The sequence below is a fragment of the Myotis daubentonii genome, chromosome 12, assembly GCF_963259705.1.
Source record: "Myotis daubentonii chromosome 12, mMyoDau2.1, whole genome shotgun sequence".
NCBI lineage: Eukaryota > Metazoa > Chordata > Mammalia > Chiroptera > Vespertilionidae > Myotis > Myotis daubentonii.
Window position 1 is genome coordinate 26,801,338 of NC_081851.1, and position 15,256 is coordinate 26,816,593.

Consider the following 15,256-nt stretch of genomic DNA (forward strand, 5'->3'; position numbering starts at 1 on the left):
TGCATCCCGAGGCCCCCGTGCTATGTCAGCATGAATCCTATGGCTGGTCCTGACGACATAAGGGCTCCCTGGGAAGGGGCCAAATTAGTGGAGGGGGACCCTCTAAGGACTTGGGGTAGCAGCTACTTAAAGAACTGGCCAGACTGTTCTGGCTTATCCAGTCTGAACATAAGTCTGCCCTTTGGTGATCGCATGACTGTCTCTCAGAAAGTCAACACAGAGTACTACGGAACTTGGCCCATACTTCACGGAGGTCAGCTTCCCAACATAAACCCCTTTTCCAGGAACATGCTCATATGGGCCACACTCCTTGGCTTCTGTCCAGTGGATGCTGGGGAGCCGAGTCCCCCTAGATCACCCAGGACTCCTCTCCCATCCTTCTACCAGCAGTAGGCTGAGCCTGGGGGCCATTATGAAGGCAGTGGAGCCCAGAAGCAGCAGTGTTGCGAAACCTGGCAGAGAAGTAAATGTCCAAGGCAAGAGCAAGAGAAGCGAGGAAGAAAGTAGGAGATGTGTGTGTGTGTGTGTGTGTGTGTGTGTTCGGGGTGGGAAGACGAACACAGTTCCCCAAGGGCAGCACAGTGTCCGACATAGGCTTGTTTCTGTGTTGCCTGCATGAGGAATGAATTCTCCCAGCTAAGTCATGTCGCTGTAGCACTTACCCATTACACTGCAAAAGTGCAACAGGCAGGCGCAAGTTAGCACTCTCGTGCCTAAGATGCAAAGGGCTATTGGTTAATTACAAACTGGAGATGCTGCCCCGGGGGAGTTGCCCAGCCTCACCTTTGCAGCTTTGGCATTCCGAATGGTAATGAGCTGCTGTGCGATCACTGACAGAACTTCAATGTCAATTCGGTTAAATTCATCAAAGCAGCACCAGGCCCCTGACTGGGCCAGACCGCTGAAGAAGCGTCCCATCATCTGAAATCAAAATAACCCTGTTCAACTTTGTGTAACAAAGGGGGAATCCTTCAAAAGTTCAATGTTGAGCCCTAGCCTGTTTGGCTCAGTGGATAGAGCCTCAGCCCGTGGACTGAACTGTCCCCGGTCCGATTCTGGTCAAGGGCACGAACCTCCGTTGCAGGTTCCTTGGCCCTGGTCATGGTGCGGGCAGGAGGCAACCAATGATGTGTCTCTCTCACATCGATATTTCTCTCTGTCTCTCCCTCTTCCTTGTACTCTCTCTAAAAATCAATGGGAAAATATCCTCTGGTGAGGATTAACAACAACAAAAAAAGTTAAACTTTGAGCTGAAATGTTAAAAGGGAAAGAGGCAGTATGTGCAAGTAAGTACTTGTTTTATGTGAATCCTGGGCTGTTGTAAGTTGGCGCCTTTCTGAGAGGAAACAGCTTTCTGTCCCTTTTTAAATGATCTGAAGCTCATTTTTATTTTAACTGTAATGACAATCTGACCAACTCTCCCACTTTTCATAACCCTCACTCACCTGTGTAAATACTTGACAGGCTCTCACAGAAATGCATGGCATCGACACACTTAAGGACTTACAAACACCCCGAAGACTGGTACTACTGGCAGCGTTCCCTGTCTGCACAAGCGACTGCAGAGGGCAGGTAACACCCAGACCACGGAGGGAAGCGCAGTCTGCAGGTTAAGGCGGTGGCTCTAATTTCTGCAGCAGAATCCCGCCCAGCATGAATGTGCACACGTGGGCATCTAAAGTAAAACATTTCTTCAGAGACTTAAGTTTTGGGTTCAGCATTTGTACAAAATAGCCGATCAAATAATCTCCCTGCTTAGTGTCTGCCTTTTCTCTATAAAAGTCGTTCCTTTAGCTCCTGTCAGTGAACGGTGAGCAGTGAAAGCTTCTTCATTATTCTGACGTTGGCAATTCAAAATGTGTTTTTAAAATTGATTTTTTCGATTATAGTTTACATTCAATATTATTCTGTGTTGGTTTCAGATGTACCACAAAGTTAGAAAACCATATTCTTTATAGAGTGGTTGTGCCTGCTCACCCTCTTCAAGTACCCACCTGGCTCCAGGCCCATGTATCTAGATTTTATTGACTACATTCCCTACCCTGTAATGTGGCTATTCTACAAATGAATTTTTACTGCTTAATCCCTTCACCCTTTTCACCAGTCCCTCAAACCTCTCTCCCGTCTGGCAATAATTAGTCTATTCTCTGTATCTATGAGTCTGTTTCTATTTTGTTTGTTTATTTATTTATTTTCTTTAGATCCCACATGTAAGTAAAATCCTATGGTATTTGTTTTTATCTGACTTATTTCACTTAGCATAATGCCCGCTAGTTACATCCGTGTCGTCACAAATGATAAGATTTTGTTCTTTTTAATGGCTGAGTAATATTCTGTTGTATATATGTACCACTTCTTCTTTATTCAACCATCCAATCATGGGCCCTTGAATTGCTTCCTTATCTTGGCTGCGGGGCTGGGGGGGGGGGCAGCCTTTGTAGTAATCAGAAGGTGGGTTGTTTCCTGGTTCCCAGGGGAAGATGTTATAAGCTTGTTTGAATAATTCTGCAGTTTGGCAAGGAATGGAAACCTGCCAGGGATAAGCAGACACTGTGCCCGGTCCCTTTGCTAAGAAGAGGTGCTTGACTCGGGGACCTTATCACTAGATACAGAATTAAGAGAAGAGCTTACAGTGAGGCCATTTGAGGCCCTCACAGTTTTGCCAGATGTTAAAGCAGCATATAATATTGAGCCTTAATTTTAGACCTAATGTCCACACGGATATTCCACATTTTGTTTATCCCTCCATTAACTGATACACATTTGGGATACTTCCACCTTTTTATTATTATGACTAATGACACTATGAACATTTGTGTTTTGTGTGGACATATATTTTCATTTCTCTTGGCAGTGAACATACCAAGGACTGGAATTGCTACGAACTACAGTAACTCTGTTTCACATTTGAGGAAGCACTGAACTGTTTTCCACAGCATTTTGCAACCCCAGCAGCAGTGTCTGAGGGTTCTAGTCTCTCCACATCCTAGCTAACACTTGTTATTGTCTGTCTCTGATTGCAGCTGTCCTAGTGGGTGTGATGAGGCGTCTCATTGTAATATTAATTTGCTCTGTTCCTCAATGGCCGGTGATGTTGATAATCTTTTCCTGTGTTTCCTGGTCATTTGTTTATCTTCTTTGGAGAACTGTCTGTTCAACTCCTTGTCCACTGTGAAATTAGATTACCTGCTTTTTTATAATGGAGCTGTAATAGTTCTTAATATGTACTAGATTCACACCTCCTATCAGATACATGATTTGTAAAAAATTTTCTCCTATTTTGTGGGTTGAATTTTCACATTCTTTTTTTTTTCTTTTTTTTTTTTTTGAGAGCGTGAACGCAGTCCCCCACTACCACAAATTATGCAGTCGAGTTTCCCACATTTGGGGAAATCGCAGGGGTCAACACATCGGAAGTGCAATAGATAAGCCTCGCCCTGGGAAAACCACCTTCGTGTTCATGGTATCTCCCCTGCCAGGTAAGTATTATTTTCACATTCTTGATGCTATCCTTTGAAACACAAAAGGTTTAAATTTTGATGATAATGTCTGTTCTATCCAATTTTTCTTTTAGTTATATTTCTTGTGTCATAGCTAAGAAGCCATTGCATGATCCAAGGTCACAAAGATTTACACCTATGTTGTCTTCTAAGAGTTTCATTCTTTTAGCTGTTACACACTTAATCTTTGATTCATTTTGAGTTAGTTTTTATATATACAGTGAGAAAGGGGTTCAACTTCACTTTTTTGCATTATTTGTTGAAAAGACTACTGACCATCAAATTATCTTCTCACTCTTGTAAAAAATCAATTTACTATAAGAGGCTTATTTCCAAACTCTTAATTTTATTCTATTGATCCCGTTGTCTATCCTCTTGCCAGCCAGTGACCACACTGTCCTGATTGCTCAGTAGCTTTGTAGAAAGTTTTGAAATTGGGAAATGTGAGTTCACCAACTTTGCCTTCCCCCCTCTCCAAGGTTGCTTTGGCTATTTTGGATCCCCTAAATTTCCATACACTACATTTTAAGATAAGCTTGTCCATTTCTGCAAAGAAGCCAGCTGGGATTTTGATAGAGATTGCATTAAAACTGTAGATCTATTTGGGGAGAACTGCCATATTAGTAACATGAAGTTTTCTAATTCATTAAAGTGGGATATCTTTCCATTTATTTAGGTTCTGTTTAATTTCTTTCAACTTTTAGAAAAGGTGAGAATATTAGCTCTGTTAGTGACCAAAAGGCATCCATGGTCAAAACATTTAGGATTGAGGAGAAACCAAGATGGTGGCATAGGTAAACACAGGAGTTTGCTGCCTCGAACAACCACTTCAAAAATACAACTAAAAGACGGAACAGACATCATCCAGAACCACAGGAAGGCTGGCTGAGTGGAAGTTCTACAACTAGGAGGAAAGAGAAAGCATACCGAGACTCAGAGGAGGAGCAGTGCTGAAGTAAAATACTAAGGTGCGGAGTGCATGCGGAGCGGGCTGGCGGCTGAGGGTGCGGTTGTCATTTTCAATCGTGAGGGAGTCTCAGGCTCTGAGCTCCAGTTCCGGTCGAGTCTCTAGGGACCCAGACTCATACGGGAGAAGCGGGACTGTCTGGCATCACTCAGAACCCTAGGACAGCTTTCTCTCCGTTGGGCTTGCAGCGATTACTGGGACACTGAGAAGCAGAGCCTCTGAGGGCAAGACTGAGAGCAGCCATAATTGCTAACTCTGCCCTGTTGATCCCGTGGGACCTGCCCCGCCCAAGCCCTGCAGGGAGACTTTTGCTGGATAGCCTCAGGCAAAGGCTAGATTAACACCTCCCTAGAGATCCAGGAGCCAGGAAGCCCAGAGGTCAGAGTGGGACCATCCAGTTTGAAGCTCTGTGGAACCATAAAAGACACACTCAGGGGGCAGACTCAGTGAGCATCAAAGCCCCATTGAAGCAAGTCTAGCCCCAGAGGGGTGTCTCCAGCACAGAAGCTCTCCCACTGCAGACACAGCTGATTCTCACACCCAATTGGCCTGGAGGTCAATTCCTCAAAGTGATAACTACAACAATCAAGGCTTAACTACAACAAGACTGTGCACAAAGCCCACAAGGGGGTGCACCAAGAGTGTCTACCTCAGGTAATTGGGACACTGAGCACAGAAAGGCACTCTATCAACACAGCGAAATATAAAAAAATGCCGAGACAAAGAAACAGGACACAAATGACAGAATTGAAGGAAAGCAAACTGTTGGATATAGAGTTCAAAACCACACTTTTAAGGTCTTTAAAGAACCGTCTAGAAGCTGCCGATGAATTTAATAAGGCCCTCAAAAAGACTGGTGAGACGGCCGATAAATGTAGTGAGATCCTCAAGAAATCTAATGAGACCCTCGATGTTGTGATAAAGAACCAACTAGAAATTAAGCATACACTGACTGAAATAAAGAATATTATACAAACTCCCAACAGCAGACCAGAGGGTCGCAAGAATCAAGTCAAAGATTTGAAATACAAAGAAGCAAAAAACACCCAACCAGAAAAGCAAAATGAAAAAAGAATCCAAAAATACGAAGACAGTGTAAGGAGCCTCTGGGACAGCTTCAAGCGTACCGACATCCGAATTATAGGGGTGCCTGAAGATGAGAGAGAGCAAGATATTGAAAACCTCTTTGAAGAAATAATGACAGAAAACTTCCCCTACCTGGTGAAAGAAATAGACTTACAAGTCCAGGAAGCGCGGAGAATCCCAAACAAAAGGAATCCAAAGAGGACCACATCAAGACACATCATAATTAAAATGCCAAGGGCAAAAGACAAAGAGAGAATCCTAAAAGCAGCAAGAGAAAGAAAATCAGTTACCTACAAGGGAGTACCCATATGACTGTCAGCTGATTTCTCAACAGAAACTTTGCAGGCCAGAAGGGAGTGGCAAGAAATATTCAAAGTGATGAATACCAAGAACCTACAACCAAGATTACTTTATCCAGCAAAGCTATCATTCAGAAGTGAAGGCCAGATAAAAAGCTTCACAGATAAGGAAAAGCTAAAGGAGTTCATCACCACCAAACCAGTATTATATGAAATGCTGAAAGGTATTCTTTAAGAAGAGGAAGAAGAAGAAAAAGGTAAAGATACAAACTATGAACAACAAATACACATCTATCAACAAGTGAATCTAAAAATCAAGTGAATAAATAATCTGATGAACAGTATGAACTGGTGATTGTAATAGAATCAGGGACATAGAAAGGGAATGGACTGACTATTCTTGGGGGGGAAAAGGGTGTGGAGGTGAGGGAAGAGATTGGACAATAATTGTGCACCTATGGATGAGGACAGTGGGTGGGGAGTGAGGGCGGAGGGTGGGGTAGGAACTGGGTGGAGGGGAGTTATGGTGGGAAAAAAGAGTAACTAATGTAATAATGTGAACAATAAAGATTTAATTAAAAAAAACATTTAGGGTTTGCTGAATTAAATAAAGCTAAACAGATTCCCTCCTAATTGTGGGACTTTATAACATAGTTAGCATGCTACATTGTGATGTGAAAATCTAGAAGGGAAATGAAGCAGAACACAGATTTTTCGTGTGTTTTTCTGCATATGCTGTAGTAGGATTCTAAGTAACATACTTTGGGGAGGTGCTGTTTTACATATTAATATTTTACTGATGTCTTTCCCATAACTGAGGGGCTATACATCTTTCTAGTTTTCAGAGTATAAGTCTGATCTTTTGTTAAAAATAGTTCTAAGTAATTCATTCTTTTGATGCTATTTTAATGGAATTGTTTTCTTAATATTCTTTTTGGATTGTTTGTTGCTATTTTACATAGAATTAAATTGATTTCTGTATATTGGTCTTGTATCCTACAATCTTTCTGAAATTTGTTTACTAGTAGTTTTAATTGTGTGTGTGTATTCTTCAGGATTTTTAAAATACAAGATCATGCTATTTATAAGAAGAGACAAGTTTACTTCTTCCTTTCCAATCTAGATGCCTTTCATTTCATTTTCTGGGATTAGTGTCCTGCCTAGGGCCACTAGTATGATGTTGAATAAAAGAGGAGAGAAGCCATTCTTGTCTTGTTCTTAATTTTAGGTGGAAATCACTCAGTCTTTCACCAATAATTAGATGTTAGCTGTGAGTTTTTCTTACATGCTTTTTTTTTTTTCAGACAGAAGAGCTATCTTTTATTCCTAGTATGTTGAGTGTTTTTATCAAGAAGGTGTTTTGTTTGTTGGTTTATCTAAGTCAGAGCTCACGATAATACTGGTCATCAGAGTTGGGAAGTGGCCACAACTAGCTAAGTGGTTACAAGGACGGCCCGGCCTAGATCACCAATGACACCAAATACCTGTGGCACCGACAGAAGACAAAGAGAATGAAACTTTTCTTCATCAGAATGATTTTATGTGGTATGCATCACACCTGCTGATGACTTGCTGAAGTAAGGACAGAACTTGCTGACGTAAGCACAGAACTCCGGGGAGGTAAAAAAAAAGACCATTTTTGATCAAGGTGGGCTCTCAGGGCTTGGAATCACTTACTTTTAACATATAAAAAAAGAGCCTTTATTTTGTTTTTCATGCTGATTAATCATGACATGAAAGTTCCTCTAGTTTTAAGACTCATTGTTTAAAAGTAGATCTTAAAAATTCTCATCACAAGAAAAAATTCTGTAACCATATTTGGTGATGAATGCTAACTACACTGACTTTGGTCACCATTTTGCAATACATCGAATCACTCTGTTGCACACCTGAAACTATCATAATGTTGTATGTCAATTATACCTCAATAAAAAATAAAAGTAAAAAACAAAACAAAATTAAAGAAAGGAGACTCAATGTTAATAGATGGGAGGCATATTGGAAGCTCCTTTCTTTCCCTTCATGTATGCTTTCTGAAAGCCCACCAAGGAAGCCACGTCGAACGGCCCGCCACCTCTGCATGGAGACTGATGGATGATTTGTCCTTCTCTTGTTTCTGCTTCTGGGGGAGGTGCCTGCCACCTCCCTCCCGATGGTATGGGTAAGGTGGGGGTGGCAAGTGAGAAGTCTTCCTCTTGCCACATGTTTGACTGGAATATTGACAAGGATGGCCATTGTCTTTTTCTGACGATCCTTTAGACCAGGGGTGGGCAAACTTTTTGACTCGAAGGCCACAGTGGGTTCTTAAACTGGACCGGAGGGCCGGAACAAAAGCATGGATGGAGTGTTTGTGTGAACTAATATAAATTCAAAGTAAACATCATTACACAAAAGGGTACGGTCTTTTTTTTTTTAGTTTTATTCATTTCAAACGGGCCGGATCCGGCCCGCGGGCCGTAGTTTGCCCACGGCTGCTTTAGGCTATGGATGGGGAGCCTTTTTTCTGCGATGGGCCATCTAGATATTTATAACATCATTTGCAGACCATTCAAAATTGCCAACTTAAAAATTAGCCTGCTATATTTAGTCAAACAATTAACTCACCCCTACTGCCTTGGGAGGGCCAGACCCAATGGTTTCGAGGGCCTTATATGGCCCGTGGGCTGGATGTTCCCTACCCCTGCTTTAGACCTTTTAAGAGGTGTGACTTTCCAAATTAGGAATGAACATGCTAATAGAGCAGTTCCCAAAGTGTTGTCTGGGGAACCCTATAAGTCCCAGAGTTCCTTTCAGGGGGATCTGTAAGGTAGAAGTATTTTCATAGTCATATTAAAATCTTATTTGCCTTTTTATACTCTCATTTTCTCATAAGACTACAGATTATGAAAAAGTCATTGATATGGCTTCAATTTTCACATTGCAAATAATCTTCAAGAAACTGTTGCTTATCAAGTTTTGGTGTGTTTTCAAAGAAGAATATCAACAATTATCTGGAACTATTAAAATATCCCTTTCTTTTTTGGGTACATCTCTGTGTGAGGTTAGATTTTCTTCAACTATTTCAACCAAAATAACGTATCTCAACAGCCTGACTGCAGCAGTAGACGTGAGAATCCGGCTGTCGTCTATTATGCCAAACATTAGAAATTTTCAAAAATATAAAACAATGTCACTATTCTCCCTGAATTTTTTGTTTGGGAAAATAGTTATTTTTCACAGATAATATGTTTATGCTAACATGTAATAGATTTATTATCATTATTTTAAAATAAATATTTTAAATGTGTCAGTTTTAATTTCTAACATAATAAATAGCAACAGATGTAATCCACATATATAAACAAAAGTTGATGAGAATTCAATAATTTTTAAGAGCGTAAAGGGGGCCTCTGACAAAAACAACTGCCGTACTGGAAAAATCTAATGATAAATTCTCACCTCCTATGTATTTCATTTTCAATACACAATTCTCTGAATAGCTCATCTCGTCCTGTAAGCTTATTCCTTGTTCTTAGGTTTCCCTGTTTTATCGTGTACGTACCCATCTTTCTTCTTTCTACTTACTGACATGAGTACATTTTTAATTTTACCAGCATTTGACAAGTCCCCCACCGGCCTTGATTTCTACCTGGACCACCCAGACTGCCTGATGGTGATGCTTCTCCTTTGCTCTATGTATTCCACTGTAACCATCCCTAGCCCACTAATTTTCTCTTGCTTGCCATCACTCTGTTCTCTCCTTCTTTTGTTATGTCATGTTGCAAGTAGAGAAAGCTGCATGGAGCACTTAATGTGAGGGTTCAGATGCCAGGACCGTACCTTGTAGTCTAAACCGTCGGAACAGTTAAAGACCACACACTGGATGGCAAGAGCTTTTGCTAGGTCCTTGGTAGTCTCGGTTTTCCCAGTGCCAGCAGGACCAGCTGGGGCACCTCCCAGGTCGAGCTGCAAAGCCCCCATGAGGCACAGGTAGCAGCGATCCTAAAGAAATTGGTAAACTGTTATTATTATTATTGTTATTTTAATATATTTTTATTGATTTCAGAGAGGAAGGGAGAGAGAAACATCAATGATGAGAGAATAATTGATTGGCTGGCTCCCCCACACCCCACACTGGCGATCAAGCCCACCACCCGGGCATGTGCCCTAGACCAGAACCGAACCCAGGACCCTTCAGTCCGCAGGCCGACACTCCATCCACTGAGCCACATCAGGTAGAGCGATAAACTGTTATTATTGAAGGGAACTGATTCTAGCCGCAAAATCATAAGTCCTGCCCTTTCTATGGGAGGCAGGTCATTCTTTTCTGTGAAAGGTTTTGTAGAAATTGAAATATATCGAAAGATCCAGGCACAGAATTAATGCAAACCTTGGCTTCACAAAGATGTAGTCAAGAGCAAATCCTTTCAAGAGTTAATGTTAGATAAAACTTTTCCAGGCTATCTATAATAATAAAAGCATAATATGCTAATTAGACCGGACAACCTTCCGGACGAAGCTGAGGTGGTCTGGGCCGAGGCAGAAGCAGCCCCTGCGGCTGCGAGGGCCGAGCCCTTTACACGAATTTTGTGCATTTGGCCTCTAGTTTTTGATAAAATAAAGCACTCTTGTTTCAACATTAACCTAAGTGATCAGTAACTTACCGTGAGAGGAGTAATAACTAATCTTGGGCACGCACCCAAATATTCATAGCCATAAGTGTATTGAGAGAGCGCCATTCTAGCCACACAGTTATCTACGTCTATATCCCAATAATAGCGCAGTTGTCTCTGCCAGTCAAAGGACTCCACTTCTTCTACCTACATAAGTGATAAAAACAACACGCATATTAGATGCACTAATTTCAGAAAATAATATGTTATTTTACTCAAATGAAACAGGTACCTGGGCTTGAACAAGATCGGTGACAATGTCTCTTGCATGTACATCAATAGTAATTAAGGCAGTTACGATGTTTCTGTGTATTTTAGAAAGATGGCCTCGAACTAATGCAGCCAGGTCAGTTAATCTCTAAAAATTAAAAGAGAAATTATCTGGGTGAGGATTAACAAAAAAATAAAAGAGAAATTATCATAATGAACTTTTAAAAATCAGTTTACATATGTTAAATTCAGAGTAAACATTTGCCAAAACTATCTAAGTTTAAGAATCGAGATGGATCCAAGATGGCGGCCTATGGGACAGCAGATTGCAAGATAGTGTGTGAGTGAGAGAGCGAAAGGAGAGTGCGTGGACATGCAGGGAGTGTCTGTATTTGTGAGTGAGGGATAGCTATATTCCACAGGACTGTTGGGGACTGGCGAACCAGGTTCTCCAGGCTGGGCAGCCTCTATTGCTGCTGAAATCTCTCCTGGAGCAGCCATCTCTGCTGCAGAGACCATACCATCTTGAAGGGGAGAGCGGCTGTCATTGGAAGCCCAGCCTTACCTTCAACTGGGGAGACCTCGGATACCTCCTGGGATCCTACAACCACATCGCCCAGGGACCAGCTGCCTCAGCTGCAAACCCACGAACACCAAGACTCTAGCCTCCCCAGCCATGGGCACTTAAAAAAAAGTTTGTCTAGGGGGAGACAAAGCAGCACCAAGTACACAGATGAGCCCTGCACCTTCTCACAGAGCAGATAGAAGGAACAGCTGAATCGAACAACATTCACCTGGAATTGGTGAAATAAACACAGCTGGTGAGGCAATCCATAGACAGAAAGATCAGAGATCACCTAGAGAGAGCCCTGCCTCCTCAGATTCAGCTGGGTGTTTATTGTTTGGGTGTTTGTTGTTTGCATTTTTTGGATTAGTTGTTGTTTGCATTCATCTCAGAGTGTTTGTTGTTTGCATTTTTTTGATTAGCTGTTGGTTTTTTGGAGTTTTCTCTCCATATACATATATTTTTCCCCCTTCTTTTTTCTTCTCTTTCTTTTATATTTTACATTTTTTCCTTTTCTCAATATCATTTTTGCATTCTTTTCTCTCTCCTAATTTTCTTTTCTCTGGCGGCCACCTGTTTTTGGGGTTGTTGATATCATGAATACATTTGTGCATGGTGCCCTGTGTGTTGTGTCTTGTCGTGTTGTATTCTGTGCCTTTAAGTCAATGCAGGAGAGAGAGAGCTACATAACCAGACACCCTGAGAGGAGTGAACATGGGGAGACAAAGAAACAGCCCCCATATGAAAGAAAAGGAGGAATCATGGGAAAAGGAAGTAAACGAAATGGAGGCAAGCAATATGTCAGAGAAAGAATTCAGAGCAATGGTCATAAGGACGCTGAAAATGTTGGAAGACAAATTCAACAATATGTGTAAGAACCAAGAGGAAATGAAGAAGAACCAAGAAGAAATGAAAAATGACATCATTGCAATAAAGAACACAATAGAAAGTATCAACAGTAGACTAAAAGAAGTGGAGGACTGCATCAGTGAGCTAGAACAAGGTAGGAAAAAATACCCAAGCAGAGCAGCAACTGGAAAAACAACTTAAAAACAGGAGGAGAGCCTAAGGCAGTGATGGCGAACCTTTTGAGCTCATCGTGTCAGCATTTTGAAAAACTTTAACTTAACTCTGGTGCTCTGTCACATATAAAAATTTTTTGATATTTGCAACCATAGTAAAAAACAATGACTTATATTTTGATATTTATTTTATATATTTAAATGCCATTTAACAAAGAAAAATCAACCAAAATATGAGTTCGCGTGTCATCTCTGACATGCATGTCATAGGTTCGCCATCACTGGCCTAAGGGAGCTTTTGGACACCATGAAATGAAATAGCATCTGCATAATAGGGGTCCCAGAAGGAGAGGAAAGTGAGCAAGGAATAGAAAACCTGTTTGAAGAAATGACAGAAAACTTCCTTGATATTGGGAAGAAGAAAAAACTCACACAAGTTCAAGAAGTTCAGAGTCCCAAACAAGTTGAACCCAAAAAGACTGACACCAACACACATTATCATTAAACTGGCAAACACCAATGACAAAGTAAGCATCCTAAAGGCTGCCAGAGAGAGACAGAAAGTTACCTACAAGGGATCTCCCATCAGACTATTGACAGGTTTCTCAACAGAAACACATAAGGCCAGAAGGAAATGGAATGAAATATACAGAATCATGCAAAGCAGGGGTCTGAATCCAAGAATACTGTACCCAGCAAGGCTATCAATCGAAGTTGAGGGTGAAATCAGGAGCTTCACAGACAAAAAAGGACTAAGGGAGTTTATTACCACCAAACCAGCAATGCAAGAAATGCTAAAGGGACTGCTGTAAAAAGAAGAAATAGGAAGCGAAGAAGGAACACAGGCACAAAGAATAAAAAATGGTGACAAGCAAGTAACCTATCAATAATAACTTTACATGTAAATGGATTAAATGCCCCAACCAAAAGACATAGGGTAGCTGAGTGGATAAGAAAACATGACCCATATATCTGCAGCTTTGGGGTGAAATGTTCTGAAGATGTCAATTAATTCCATCTGATTTAGTGAGTCATTTAGGATTGATGTTTCTTTGCTGATTTTTTTGTTTAGAGGATTTATCCAGTGGTGTAAGGGGTATTAAAGTCCCCTACTATTATTGTATTGCTGTAAATCTCTCCATTGATATCCTACAGAAGTTTTTTTTATGTATTTGGGTGCTCCTGTACTGGGTGCATATATGTTTACCAGAGTTACCACCCCAGAACAAAGGACTCACACAGATTGATGGTGAAGGGGTGGAAAAATGTTTTTCAGGAGACTGGAAATGAAAAAAAAGCTGGGGTAGCAATACTTATATCTGAAAAATTAGACCTCAAAGTGAAAGCCATAACAAGAGATAAGGAAGGCCACTTCATAATACTAAAGGGAGCAATTCAACAAGAAGGTATAACTCTGGTAAACATATATGCACTCAATACAGGAGCACCCAAATACATTAAAAAAACTTCTGTAGGATATCAATGGAGAGATTGACAGCAATACAACCATAGTAGGAGGCTTTAATACCCCTTACACCACTGGATAAATCTTCTAAACAAAAAATCAGCAAAGAAACATAAACCCTAAATGACTCACTAAATCAGATGGAATTAATTGACATCTTCAGAACATTTCACCCCAAAGCTGCAGAATATACATTCTTCTCAAGTTCACATGGTCATTTTCAAAGATAGACCACATATTGGGACACAGGCAAAATCTCTTCAAATTCAAGAAGATAAAAATTATATCAATCATCTTCTCAGATCACAATGGCATAAAAGTAGAAATCAACTATAATAAAAAAATCACAAAAATTCAAACACACAGAGGCTGAATAGCATACTACTAAACAATGAGTGGAGTGGGTTAGCAAAGAGGTAATAAAAAACATCCTGGAAACAAACAAAAATGAAAACACAACAATTCAAAATCTTTGGGACACAATGAAAGCAATCCTGAGAGGGAAGTTCATAGCATTACAGGCTTACCTCAAAAAACAAGAAAAACTGGTTATAAACCATCTAACTCTGAAGAATTAGAAAGAGAGCAACAAGAAAAGCTCAGAGTAAGCAGAAGGAAGGAAATAATAAAAATCCGTGCAGAAATAAATGACAGAGACCAGAAAAAGCAATACAAAATATCAACAAAACCAAGAGCTGGTTCTTTGAAAGGATAAACAAGATTGATGAACCTCTAGCCAGGCTCACCAAAAAGCAAAGAGAGGGGATGCAAATAAACAAAATCAGAAATGAAAGAAGTGAAGTAACAACCGATCCCACAGAAATACAAAGGATTATGAAAAAATACTATGAACAACTCTAGTTCAACAAAATGGACAATCTAGATGAAATGGACATATTCTTAGAAAAATACAAGCCCCCAAAACTCTATCAGGAGGAATAAAAACACCTGAATAGGCTGATAACTACCAAAGAAATTGAAGCAGTGATCAAAAATCTTCCAGCAAACAAAAGCCCTGGTATGGATGGCTTTACAGGGGAGTTCTACCAAGCATTCAAAGAACTAAAACCTATCCTCCTCAGACTGTTCCAAAAAAATCAAGAGGAAGCAACACTTCCAAGCTCTTTCTATGAAGCCAGCATTACCCTAATTCCAAAACCAGATAAAGACACGACAAAAAAAGAGAACTACAGGTCAATATACTTGATGAACATAGATGCTAACATCCTCAACAAAATTCTAGCAAATCTGATTCAGCATTACATTAGAAAGATAATACACCATGACCAAGTGGGATTTATTCTGGGGATGTAAGAATGGTACAGTATCTGCAAATCAATAAATATGATACATCACATAAACCAGAGGCCTGGTGCATGAAATTTGTGCACAGGGGTTGGGGGGGTCCTAGCCCGACCTGTACCCTCTCCAATCTGGGACCCCTCGGGGAATGTCCAACTGCCGGTTTAGGCCTGATCCCTCTTGCAATC

General features: G+C 40.7%; 1 protein-coding gene and 1 non-coding gene across 2 annotated transcripts in view; both read right to left on the bottom strand.

The window, feature by feature from the left end:
- Positions 1–15,256, bottom strand: part of DNAH6 (dynein axonemal heavy chain 6) — a 235,511-nt gene that overhangs the window by 126,048 nt on the left and 94,207 nt on the right. Inside the window, exons 26-29 of the mRNA XM_059659291.1 lie at positions 10,737–10,862; positions 10,496–10,651; positions 9,672–9,833; positions 784–921 (exon numbers count right to left, since the gene is read on the bottom strand). Of these exons, the coding sequence (XP_059515274.1) occupies positions 784–921; positions 9,672–9,833; positions 10,496–10,651; positions 10,737–10,862 (582 nt within the window). The remainder of the gene's footprint in view (positions 1–783; positions 922–9,671; positions 9,834–10,495; positions 10,652–10,736; positions 10,863–15,256) is intronic.
- Positions 3,326–3,487, bottom strand: LOC132214085 (U1 spliceosomal RNA). The gene has a single exon (XR_009448182.1). It is a non-coding gene; the product is annotated as a U1 spliceosomal RNA (small nuclear RNA).